General features: G+C 37.0%; 1 protein-coding gene across 1 annotated transcript in view; it reads right to left on the reverse strand.

Moving 5' to 3' along the window:
• LUZP2 (leucine zipper protein 2) overlaps window positions 1-13,532 on the reverse strand; it is a gene marked incomplete at its 5' end in the record, with an annotated part of 196,561 nt that overhangs the window by 5,376 nt on the left and 177,653 nt on the right. The window contains one exon of the mRNA XM_082000822.1: window positions 7,773-7,859. Coding sequence (XP_081856948.1) covers window positions 7,773-7,859 — 87 coding nt within the window. The remainder of the gene's footprint in view (window positions 1-7,772; window positions 7,860-13,532) is intronic.

The following is a 13,532-nucleotide window of genomic DNA, read 5'->3' on the forward strand; positions in this document are numbered from 1 at the left end:
GTCACGGGTAAGTTTTAAATCTCTGCTGGCTTCATGGGAGAGCAGGGAACAGGCCTTACTGTTCTGTCAGTATCTGAAGACTCTGAACAAGTCCCGGGTAACTCTGCGGGTAATGCAGTCTCATATTTCAACCTCAGTGTAATGATTTAAAGTTTGGAATAAATATGAAATAATTTTTTGCCTGTTCCCCCTCTTAGTGTTTCCAGAGGAGTTCAGCCAGGCTCTTAAAATTTAAACTACCAAAAATAAATAAGAAAAAAGGGAAAAATTTCTAATATGCAGGGGAAAATGAAGGCACCATATCTAGATGATCGCCCTTTGTCCCTTAGCTAATGTCTTTCCGGGGAACCGGAAGCGTATGACATGGATCTAGGGTCAACATAGTAATACAGCTAAATAATGTTGGCTATTTTCTTGTTCGTGCCTGAAGTGACAGGTGGACAAAGAACGCAGATCAAAAGGCAGAGGACATGGGAGCCGTGGGGAAGGCTAAATACCTGGGAAGCTATAAGGTGAGAAGATAATTCAATACACATGCTTTGATCTACCTGAAAAACACTGACTAAAATCTTGCAGCATTTTTAAAAGCGCAAACTATTGTTAGCATAGTGAAAAGCTGTCTTACAACGAACTTTTCATACAAGACTATGAAAAAATTCAACATAGTGTTTTGTGTTTATGAAGCTGACGGCAAAAAAGCTAACAATATTCCCAAGTTCTAACTCCATTACTGAAGTCTACCTCCTGCCATTGGCATTTAGAACAAAACAGGCAGTTTATCCTTAACTATGTTCTGTGCTTTCTTCTGCCTTCCTTTAAGGAGCCTGAGGTTGGCAGTTTCAACGGGAGCAGAGGTGGCAGACTAACTCCCGGTCTCATTTGGAATCGCAATCCCTGCTGGTTTGGACACTCAATTAGTATTTGCTCGATTCATCGGTCAGAAACCAGGCTGGCAGAAGCATTTGGGCCACTTCATTGCTCCCTCACCCAGCTAAGCTTAACATTTATCAAAGCTGTAACGGCATCTGTCACATTTATAGGTTCATCAGAGATGAGAAGGGATTCTACTATCGATATCTTCTTCAGTTATTAGAGAATTTTCAAGTACATTTTGTCCAAGCTTCATCAGCATCTGCCCACACAAGCAATCCCCTTTTTCTACATTCAGGAAGCAAACCTTCAATACTTATAATCACAGCCAGTCTTTATCCAAGTACACAGTTATTAAGTAAATGATGACTAGTCCTTGAAGTAGTTTTGTGACTCGGAGCAGTGAAACAAGACAGAAAGATGGATTTCTCTGAAGCTTAGAGTCCTGCCTCCTCTCTTTTCTCCCCTTCCTTAATATTTCCTTATTTTAATAAAAATTATAACAATTTAATATCTTGTATCTAACCATTAGTGACAGATCCCAGAATTTCATCCATGAAAGAATTAATTTTACAGAATAATCTCTATATTTTATGTGTGGAAGCATTCTTTACTTTGCCATTAATTTGTTCTGACTGGTATTTCCAGTATGTCCACCATATATTTTGTAATTATGGGCATATTTGTATGATGAACATTATATTCAATAATTTGCATATGCTGTATTTTTATCATAAGACATCAAGAAGGATCTAATATTTGAACACTCAACTTTAAAAGCTCTAACACACAGCACTGAGAATTCCAAGCGATAAAAGCTAAACCTTTCCCAAGGAAAAGACTTCAGGAAAAAGAAATTCTGGAAACATTTATTTGAGTGTGTTAGTGAAATGGCATGGCCAACTTGCAGTTTTCACCGCTATTAACTCTTTTCAAATTACATATTTTCTTGTGAATGTATCCTTAAAACTTAGCTTGGCCAACATTTACAATTTTTACGACTAAGCACAACAGAAGTCTTATTATGATTTTTTTCTACATGGTAGAGAAGCAGACCAAATTTAGTGATGTTGAACACTTGTTACTTGCTCTACATAAACTTTAAGAAACACATTAATGATCTCTCTGCGTTTGTACAATAAAATTTTCATACAAGTGCATTTTGCCTTAAGCAATGTATTTTCTATATACAAGAGGAAAAAAACCAATTATTGAGAAGAGGAAACGAGAAATTTAATAAAACAGGAAAACTGAGGTGGGGCATATGTCTTGAAATCCTGTGCTGCTTTTATCAGTTCAGTGTGCAGCTTGATTAACAAAAGTATCTTTGTGTGAAATTCTGGTTATAAATTCTGGTTATAAAATATGCAGCTTGATCAGTAAAGTATGAAAAATTTCAGAAGTTACGGTATTCAGTTCACCTAGTGAATTCTACAGCAGAGCTGGAGAGGTTCACAGCTGGATGTATAAATTACAAAGGTGGATCAGCCAAGTGTGCATCTTCATTTAAAAAGAATTTTCAAAAAGCTAGTTAGAATTCAACATGTCCCTTGGCTATTAAACTATGCAATTTGATCGGCAAACCGCTGAACGATGTAACTAGGAGGGTATTCCACTGCATCAACGCAGCAAATAAGAACTGGCTTTATTGCTCAAATAATCATCTAACATACCACAAGCGGTCAGGAAATTAAGACGTTTAAATAAATGCTATTATATCTAGCTTTTACAGTTAGAAAATAATTCCGCTACTGCTAAAGGGTAACATACAGATTTAGTAGACCAAACATTGCAGCTTCAGCATTCCTTCGCATCACTACAGACCTCCTTTTGGCTTCAGCGGGCACTAAAGCAGAGACACAGGACGTTTGTAGAGTATGATGGAGGAGAAACTACTGAGCTAGTTCTGAAGAAACTAAACCAGGTATGGGGGAAAAGGACGGCACGTTTAGGTCAACTGACAATCTAGATATCTTGGTTGTCATTAGCCAAGTCGGGTCCACAGTTTATTCAAGGACATGTTTTATCAGCTTTGCCGATTAATTTATTACGGATCTGTATTTCACTCTCTGACCCTCATTGCTTAGAAGAACGATATGGAGCAAGATGCATGTGAAGCGTGCACATACATTTTCATAAGACACCTATGCAGTTTTTTGTATCCTTCTCCTATTTTAGGGTACAGTGTACTGAGTGGATGGCTAAACTAAGACGATGTAAATTCGTATGACTTTCATAGTCCTCATTTAGGGAACAGAATTATTGAATTCCCTTTAAGAATTTTATCAGGTCGAAGCTTTGTTATAAACATGATTTCTTTTTTCTCTCATTACTCCTTTGGGAAAGCAATGGGAGAGTACAATGTGATCAAAGCTCTGCAATTGGGACTGATAGAGAAAAATGAAGCTAAATGCTGTGGTTGCTTAGAAACATGTACACGTTTAGCTCCAATACCCAGTGTCCTTTGTCATTGAATGATTAATGAACATGCAGTGTTTGTTTACTGCAGGAAATTAAGGCAGTAAATAAAAGCACTATCACTTTTATTTATCAGAGAAGACTCTACAAGGACAAAGAACAAGAAATCTAAGATGGGAACAGAGAACAATCACTTTATAAATTGTTTGATGTTTTAACACTACCAAATAGGTTGTTTTAAATTACATGTTACAGGCATAAGAATTATTTGATAGGAAAAAGGGACAAAGTACATTCTGATGTAAAAGCCAAAAAAGCTCCCAAAAGCTTTTGGGGAGAGGGAAGAGAGTTGTGTAGAACTCCAGTTGTTCACAGAGACTTCCAGGGGCCAGTCATAGGGAAAACATCTCTGGACAAGACTCAGAAAAAATAGTATTGACAAGATTCCTCTAATAAAATAATGATAATCTAAACAATGGAAACTTTAAAAAGAAAACTGAAGTTAAGGTTTTTTCCATCTTTGACAAATTTCAGACAATTTGAAATAATCAGGATGTTGTATTACAGGATATCCTGCCTACTTCTGGCTGCTACAGGTCCCATGTCAAATTTCATGACAACAAAGGTGTCGGCAGTATCTAGTTGCAAAATCAGCTTAATAAAATCTGGCCTGCCTGTATCCCATTTGTAAACAAAATTTGATTTGTACTCATTCCAATGTAAATGACATTAATTAATATAAACATGCATAAAACCATAAAGAAAAAAATTGCAGTGGGATTACAAATTTGAGAGAGAGACAGGGAGGGATGCTTAGCCACACTGACTAAAAAATATTGAGAGAGACCAGCAACTAGCAATTTCCCTCTATTGCCTTAAAAACTGAAAAATTGCATGTTCTTCTCTAGTCAGTCTTTACTACAGTAATTCTTCCAATATACAAATCACACTTTGTTTGTCAGAGAGGTCACCTGCAAAAGTGTTGCTGAAATATTAGGTTCCTAAGCAACACTTAAGTTTTAAGCATGTTCATTAAGGTCCCGGTCTTTTATCTTGGCATCAACCTTCATTTATTTTTCTTAAACAAATGGCACATGAGAACGTGTCATCCACTCCCTTGCTGGGAGTTTAGCAGCTGTAAAAACTTCTGCTAAAAACAGACACAACCAAATAATGATAAAATTATGAGAAAAACTCTAATATATTCCCAAGTCTGGAATTTTCTTATTGTGATAGTATTCACAGGTACAAATTGCAGCCTTGTACTATTGAAGTAATATGAACCTTTAGGAAAATAAACTGCTTCTAGTTCTTTCAGGATTTAAGGTGGTATCTCTAAAGTCATCACATGAGGGTTAATTGTGGAGACATTTTTATTTCATTTCTCAAAACTAATTCACTGAATTCTTCCTTGTCTCTAAAAAAAATACATCTGTTAACATAAGATGTAGAAAATAATAATAAATGGTAGGAAGAGGCTGTTAGACCAATATCATCTGCAGTATTATTACGTCCCATGCAGTCCACGTTCAGCTGGACAGTGTGGGTAAGAGAAAGGAAAAAAAAAGTTTCATCCTAAACAACAACCAGGAATATTACTTTACTCACCACTGAGCAACCCACAGGGCAAAAAGTGGTCAAGGTAGGTCCTCGGATTTGTAAAATAGTTAGAACGGTTTGTGAAAAATATATTTTAATGCTTTAGTTCTCTTCGAAAATTTTACTGCCTTTCTTTAATCAATCCTTGGCTCTACAAGAAAAATTTCACATTTTCGTAATTGAAGCTTGTGTTGTATTTAAAGTGAAATCAGGCAATTCTGACAAACTGGGCTGTTTTATTCTCCCATGACAAGCTCCAAACGAGCCGTTGCTGAAAATTCAAGTGCGAAATCCTACTGGTGTGGACGGATTTCTTATGAAACTTCACGGGTGACTGTGGAGACGGTAGCATAGAAATGGAGAAAATTCTCCAGAGAAAAGAATTATTTAATGCTCCTCTGGCAAGAAAATCCAATACTTTGAGTGCAGCCACAATTTGAAAGTAAGTATTTCTCTAAAATAATATGTATATTGTGTATGACATCAGCCAATTCGTATAATTGTTTTTTTAAAATAAAAACAAGTGAACTGAACAATTTTTATATTAAAAAAAATATATATATAAACCTTAAAAGTCCCACTTAATGTAAAGAGAACACGTCTTCCTTTAAGTTCTTAATTACACTGGAGATTCTGTTTCTAACTGGGATAAATACCACACTATTTATGGCTTCCTTGCTTGGAGGGGTGGCTGTCCTAACTACCTTTTTTGTAATTTGGCCCTCAAAGCCATTCCTTTAACAGACACTGCAAGTACAGAACAATGAAATTTCATAAACACCTTTTTGTGTATTAGTGTGAAATTTAGATTGATTTTTTTAATGCGAACAGAATGCAACTACGAGTATTCCATAATATACCCAATTTTCAGTTGGAAAATGAATTTCTAGCCACACGTTTAAAAGCAAGCTAAGACCGACAAAACGATTGCCTGTTTAATTTTCCAATAAGGAGCCTTATCCAGCACGGCACAGCGAATTTGAACAGCCCTATGGTATGCTTTCTCTACCTTTACTACTTTTTCCTCCATACAGGAGGTTTTGTCAAATACAGATTTAACAAACTTTAAAGATTTAAATTTTAAAGGAAATGTGAGTCCCCTAGAATATAGAACTGGTCTTAATATATGATAATTGAGAGATTAAATGATATAAAACTTAATCCTATTACTCAAATTTAGATGTATAGCCTAATTTCTTTTTCTCTGAATTATAATGATACTTAGACAAAGGCAGGGAGCAGGATTAGATTTTAATTTAACTTGAATCATGAAAAATAGTTCGACGCCTCAAGACCTCTAATTCCAGTTGGAGTCATTTTCTCCTTTCTCAGGCAAATTTTTCATACCAAGCAGTGTACCATGCTGACTAAATGGCTAAAAATATTAGTTGCTACAGGCACAAAGCTACCACCACCCCAATCAAAATAGCTATACCCATGCTTTTACAGAAAAGTGCATCTTTTTTATGTCATTCATTGCATTACTTGATACAGAAATTAAATTAGTTAAATACTCTCTTGATTAGTGAAATGCTTTAACAACAGGGTTGGGTTTTTTCTCTCTGCTTTAATGTATTCAATTCTGTAAAAAAAAAAAGTTGCTTGAACCTCTTTCCACAAATATTCAGCCTAAATATATTCAGCCTCTATCTAAAGTAACCTACGTTCCATCAAACTTTCCCTCACTTTCCCAGGTGATAACCAATCTCAATCAGTCATAATCTAAATGGAGTTCACTCTGACTTCAGAATTTTACATCCTATTCTTTCTTCTCTTTCTTTGATTGTTATTAAAAAGAAATTAAATTTCCTTCATCTTTAGACATTAAGAAAGGTGCAACAGCAAATTATGCAACCTTCTCCTCATCTCTGCCCACCTCTAGAGAATGCAGCACAGGAGAAGCCACTTGTAAGTGACAATTAATAAAACTAGTAACATATTTGTAATAAATGGATAATATAGACAGCTTTTTACCATTTATTGGATACTGAATTATCTAAGATTTATTTTCCAAATTTTTTTTCACATTGCTATGATCCCTACCAGCAAGCTACCCAGTTAGCTCCGTAGGAGTCTCGTATTTGGAGGAAGACAAGGTGTTCAGTAGCTCATTCACGAGCCGTTGTGACAGTCTTTTTCCTACTGTCTTCTGTATTTCGTCTGCAAGGTCGTCAAGAGATAGCACTACACTTATTATTGGGCAGACAATACCCTCTCAACAAATCTTGCCTCTCCTTCTTCCCGTTTTTTCCTGTTTTATTTTTATCGTCATAATCGCAGCCGTAATACATGCATTTGGGGTTTCTGTTAACAGCTCCCACCATGCTGTTTGAATGAGAGTTCTCCTCAGTAAAAGCAGCAGATTTAGCTTTCTGTCAGATGTGTCATAAGAAGAACCCAGCTTGTGGCTTTCCTAGACTGGCAGCGGACGAGATGACATGCGTTTAACTGTTACCCTGTCACCTCTTACATCTCCCTGAAGGTTTGGTTTTATCCAATGAAGCATCTGTGACAGCTGTGCCTGATTATTAGCGGAAACAACATGTAAACAAGGTTCTGCATCTCGCTGTAATGCAGCAGCTCTTCACCAAGCCTGTTCTTGAAATGGTTAAACACCAAATCACAGCTTTTCCACTGCTCATCTTCCCAGAACAGCCCTACAAGTTCTATTAAGTCGTCTTTTAAAGAAACCCAGAGAGTATACCTGCACAGATTGACAGCAAAGAGCATTTGCTCCTCAGCACTTTAATGCAGAATATAGCTGGCTTAAAAAATGTATGTTCCAGCTTGACTAAGAAAAGTAAGTCACCTTGATAATCGCCTAAGGCATTGATGTTTTCATACAGTCTAGGTTAGAGCCTGATTTCTAGGTGAGCTAAGCTTACGTTTTGAGAATCGCACTCCTGGATGCTCTGATTTTCTTCCTTTCTGGAGGCCACGTGAAGATTCTCTTTCTCTGCTGAAGCATTTCGCTGGGCATGGGAAGTAAAAAAAGAAAGTAAAATAAGCAGTTACTACAGATAATATTTCAGAGAAGTCACCTTTGAAAAATCAGGATAACAAGAAGAAACCAAGAGGTCAGATATTGCCAACTGTTAACTACTGTATGCACTGCATTTGTAGCAAATTTTGTAATGGGAATGTTTTAATATTAATTCTTATTAAATCACTCCCTTATGAAGGATTACATCGATATAAGTAATCAAGACTTTCTACATGAAAACTGACCACACAAAAGTGACTCGATGACGGTTTTTTGGTACGTTAAGCAACATCAAGCAAAGTACAAATTAAACTACGTTTTCTTTTGTGCAAACGTTTGGATGGGGGGATAAAGGAAGAAAAAAAGCACTTTCAAAATTCTTGTTTCTCTGACTCTTGTGGATTCTGGGAAAGATTTAGGCCCTGAGCTGAAGCCGTTTATGACCTGCTTTAGCTTACTTCAGATGTCTACAGTCTCCCTGCTGGGACCTCACGTCATTGCGAGCTGGCAAAATGTGTTCCATTTCATGCCTTTCACTTGCCTCCTCACAGCCAAAATAGACTGCTATATGGGGCATTTACTCTACAATCCAGGCTGTCACTTTAGATGAGCAGTGAATTTCTTTCCACTGAAATATTGGCCATTTTAGGTATGTTTTTCCATATTTCCTGCAACTTTTAGGATTCAGAGGGACATGAACAGGAAGAATATGCAGTGCTTTTTTTTATATACAGAGCTTGTGCTGTATTTATACCTCAGTATTTTTTAATTTAGTTTGATAACATCACAATTTTGCAGCCTTAAATACTAGACCATGGCATTAGGTAACAAGGAATTATTTCCAAAAGAAATAATCCGTAAAATCTGGAAAATGTATTACTAAATTAACTGCATATCCTGATACATATATCATTTCCTGAACACCACAACTGCATACTCTGCTGAGACATAAAGTAAATAAAACAGCTGGATGCACCAAAATTTGCTGATAGCCATGAGATGATTGCGATGACCAACTTGTTATTCTTAGTTCTGCAGAATTATATGTTGAAAAAGCATTCATCTTCCAGGGTCTTATTCAAAGTCCACTGAAATTCATGGAAGTAACGTAAGATTTATGAGTGTTTCCAAAATACATCTTGGCTAAAAAAACCCCCACACCACAAAAAAACAAAAAAACAAAACCAAAAAAACCCCCAAAACAAACACCAAACTAGCAAAAAACCAAACCCCAAATCAAAACATAACTACTTATTCTTACTCTGATACAATATATTCCCGAAAAATAATCAAATTTTAAAAATAGCATTGATGAGCCTCTCTTTTCGTTATAAGTTTCAGATCATGAAGAGTTTGTAACTATCCTTAGGGATTTGGCTTCCATCAAATTGTCTGCAAGACATCTTGAAACTCTTCAGAGGAATAGGGACAGGGAACGAATCAAACTAATTTCCCTGCAAAAGAAAGTTAGGACCTCAGAAACCAGTTTTGAAAGCTTGAACCATCTTTTCCGCGTATCACTTATACTGCATTTCTAATGAATACAAAGTTCCCAAAAACGATGGAGAACAGGAGAAAACAAACCTGGCTAGTTACTATTTGCCATATAGACTCTGTTTAACAGTTCAGTGAGGAATTTTTAGTTTCATAGAGCAATTCACTACTAGAAGAAGTGAGGAGGAGGTCAACAGATCTAAAAAAACAATATAAAAAATGGTTTTGTTAAATAACGAATGCCATTTCATTCCCGTATTGAATGATTTGCCAGTTTGGACTGAAAGAATTATCACAGTTCTGCAAACCTAAATTTCTTCCTATTGAATAAGAGAGAGGCACATGTACAGTGAATGATAACACACACATTCACCTGATTTCTTGACTACTTGAACCAGTAAATCCACATGGGATGCCAGGAAAACCAGCCGGCTTGAAGCCTTATTAACTCAGGAGAATAAACGTCTCTGCATAGTGCCTCTATTTTCAGAATCTGATTCTTGCCTAAGATTGTACCTTAGCAAATTATACATGCAGCATCTATACACAATTTCTCAGCACGTTGTACTCATTTCTACAGAAAAAAAAAAAAAAAGAGAAGTTTGGGATATTTAGGTGAGGCAGTCATCAAGAAAACACTTTCCCACTGTCATGTTTTCAAATGCTCACAGCATTTCCTACCTCTAGGAAAATGGAAAACAGGAAAATTTCCAATTCTCATCCTCTTTAATATTCAAAATAGTCAAGTGCAACATTATATGCTAGAAGTCTCCCCCTTTTTCCTCTCCCAAAAGAAATTATAGATTTTGTTTGAGGTGTTTCAGTTTTCCCACAAACGTTTTAACCAGTAGGACCAGACTCTGTAACTGCCTTTAAAAACCACTTGCCACAGCTGCACTGCCCAGATGCCGGCCAAGGTAGGGAGCAGACACAGGACTGCTTCATTCCCTGCCTGGTGGCTAACTGATAAAGATCGCATCACTTCAGCTATTGCATAATCCTCGTCTCCAATTATTTTTCGTATTGATACCCTATGCCGACATGGATCCGCGTGTCCTGGGTTCTAGTTTAACACACCACCATGCTTCTCGGAGTGGCCAAAGGAGGACAGCAGAACAGAGGACAAGAAGGTGTCTTGCCCAGCCCTCACTAGGTCCTGTAGGTTTGAGTACTGTCCTGGCCAGAACGTCACAAGGGCTTTCTTGCATCTTATATAGCTACTTTTACTCTATAACATTTTGATACTAAGACTGATTCTTTGCATTAATAAAAATCCAAATAAAAATTAGTATTTTTGAATATTAAATATTCTGTTAAATATTCTGCTGATGATGTGGGAGCTTTTGAGGTAGATTTTTTCAAACAAGATCCTTTGTTATTGAAAATAATCCCTCCTAATAAAAAATGAATATGCTATTATTTGTCTGAATGAAGCCTATTTACTAAACTGACAGCTTACCTAATAAAAATGCCATCAAGTGTTCCAGAGTGAAACAGTTTGGAAACAGTTTCTGAACTCATTCCCAATTTGCTTAAAGCTTTCTGAACTCTCCTCAAAGCTTTTCAATAGAGGGTTTCGCATGTGAACATTTTTTCCAGGATCGTCAACCCTTTTATCTTTTTTTCATTGAAATAATGCAGAAATTGCAGCACCTTCTGGGTGAGACCTTACAAGCTTGACTAAAACCCAAACTATGCATTTCGGACACTTGAAATAAGCACACGTGTTTACAATGCATTTAACATATATGCTTGCAGATGAAACTAGATTCTGTTGGGGTACACTTTGCTTACAGCAACACTTGCAGAAGAGTTATTACAGAGAAGCAAGCCAAACTCATTACTTCTTTGAGTTCTCATCCAAAGTCTGCACTGGAATAAACGAGAGCCCAATTCTGCTTCATGCCTTTGAAATGTCAGTTATGCTTTATATATTTTTCATTTCTAACAACATTCAGATTTTCTTCTCAAACTGTGCGTTATTATGATAATATCCTCATCCTAACTGTAAAATAATACTGCAAAGTTAGGTCAACTGAATTCCATCTTTCAAAAGGTTTTTTTGATTTTGATACGTAGTTGAAGTCTTTCCTATATTGGAAATAGTCTCGTAGGATCTTTCTTCTTTCCACATGGCTTTTTGGCATGACTGCGTAACTCTTACTCCCTTGAGTGAGTGTTTGTTCAGGTGAGATGCCAGAGCACTATTTCAGGACACTTGCCAGATGACCAGCCAACACAAATATGGGTTCCATCAAGGCGCTTGTTTCCTGTTGCTTAGACCCTCACAGGTTACTCTTTCCTACACTAAGGGTTTCTAGTGATACTCGATTTCCACGTTAAAAAAGAAAGAAACAAGACGATTGCATGGCATTTTGAACGAAAGCAAACTAAGCTATTTCTGGCAGACTGCAAGCTCACGATACCCAAAGACAAGAAAAAAAATTTTGCTACTGAAGGCTTCACTACCCCCAATCTACACAAACATTCAAAAACTACCTACTGCAAAGACTTGCTAGCCTGTCTTCGGTGTACCCGCTGCGTCAGGCTGCGCTTGGTGACACGCGCCCGGCGCGGCGCGTGCGGCGTATCTCAGAGACCCCCCCGGGCTGGGGGGTGCTTCTACTCCCCCGCCTCCAGCTGAGGGTACTAAACAGCTGGTCCGCAAAGGGCCGACAAATAGGAAACAACCAAGGGCAGAGTCATCCCCGCTTTCTACTCAAACAGTTCGTATTCTTCTGGGAGATGTCTTATTCCTTTGGTATGGAAATGGCTTCTTGTCATGTCTCGGAAATCCAAAATTGCTCAAGGATTTGTAGCACTTACTGGGAAAAACTAGAGCAGTTTTGTACGTAGCAGGTGGATGAAGCTGTCAGAGCTTTTCTGGGCAAGGTGCATAGTGCAAGAGCCAGAAATATCCCCTTTGCAAAGTCAGTTCTGTCTGGCTGCTCCTGGAAAGCAGGAACTTGGTCTGTCTACCACACGTGCACGCCAGCCAACTGCCACGTAACGCCTCACATATTTATTTCGGTCAAGAAAAGTGTCAAACCTACCAGCTTTGCCTCTCCCTCTCTTTTTTGAGTAGCACTGTTTTCAATTTCAGAGGTTGACAGTAGCTTTTTGGATGGTATAATAGGCTTTTGACTTGCTCTCCTAGCCCTACAAATTCCAGACATTTTAATGTAATTGAGAATCTATTATATCTTTCCACAACAGAAATCACAGTATTGGATATGTGTTAATATGTATGTATTAATATCTATGGATAGTAGAAAGGAAATAATTGCATCGAATTTCTTTATATCCTGACTTAAAAATCTTCCACAGCTTAACTCACATACAGAAATAAATGAGAAGTCCAATTCTAGTAACAGTAATCACCCTATGTATTTCTGTGACAGTGATGGTCATTGTATACGTATATAAATATATATGTCTGTGTTTAGAGGTAACTAGCTTTTATATTGCACAGTCCATATTAATCAACAGTAAGTGGGAGACATAGCTCAGTTTTTATTTCTATTTAATGCACATCTACAGAGTTACATTTACATAGGGAAATTCTCCTCAAAAGACTGCAAATCCTACAATGTACCAACTCTTCAAATTTCTGCATACTGTTTCTTAAGTAAACGTAATTGCCCTTATTTATTTACTTATGTACTTGTAACATATTCAGTTATCTTTAAGGTGGAAAATAGCTGCTTACTAGTATAAGTTATGCCAACGCTGAGCATTGAGCACAACGATCAGGAGTTTTTCAAGTAACCTAGGACATCTTTAACATGGATACCAAAACACCACTTCTTCTCTTATTCACATTTCACTTGTATTTGTGTTGGTTATAATGGAATTTCTCCAAGATGATCATTCACAATAACCTCAAATGGCTGAACATCCATCAGAGGGAAAGGCCTTGTTCTTTCAAATAGATCATTTGGGATGATAGATGACATATTTAGGTGTTAATTTCCCGAATCATCCTTTTCATAACAATACTATGAGCACAGAATTTTCCCTCACAAATGCAGCCGCTTCTCAGCAGTATATTATGTTGGACATAATATGGACATTAATGTTTTTAAATATTTCTTTGTTAAGTATTCTGGTGTCCTTCTCTTGAAAAAGCCACCCAAATAAAAAACAAAACAAAACACTTCCAAAAGTC

Source organism: Phaethon aethereus (assembly GCF_964289735.1).
Source record: "Phaethon aethereus genome assembly, chromosome: 5".
Classification (NCBI taxonomy): Eukaryota; Metazoa; Chordata; class Aves; order Phaethontiformes; family Phaethontidae; genus Phaethon; species Phaethon aethereus.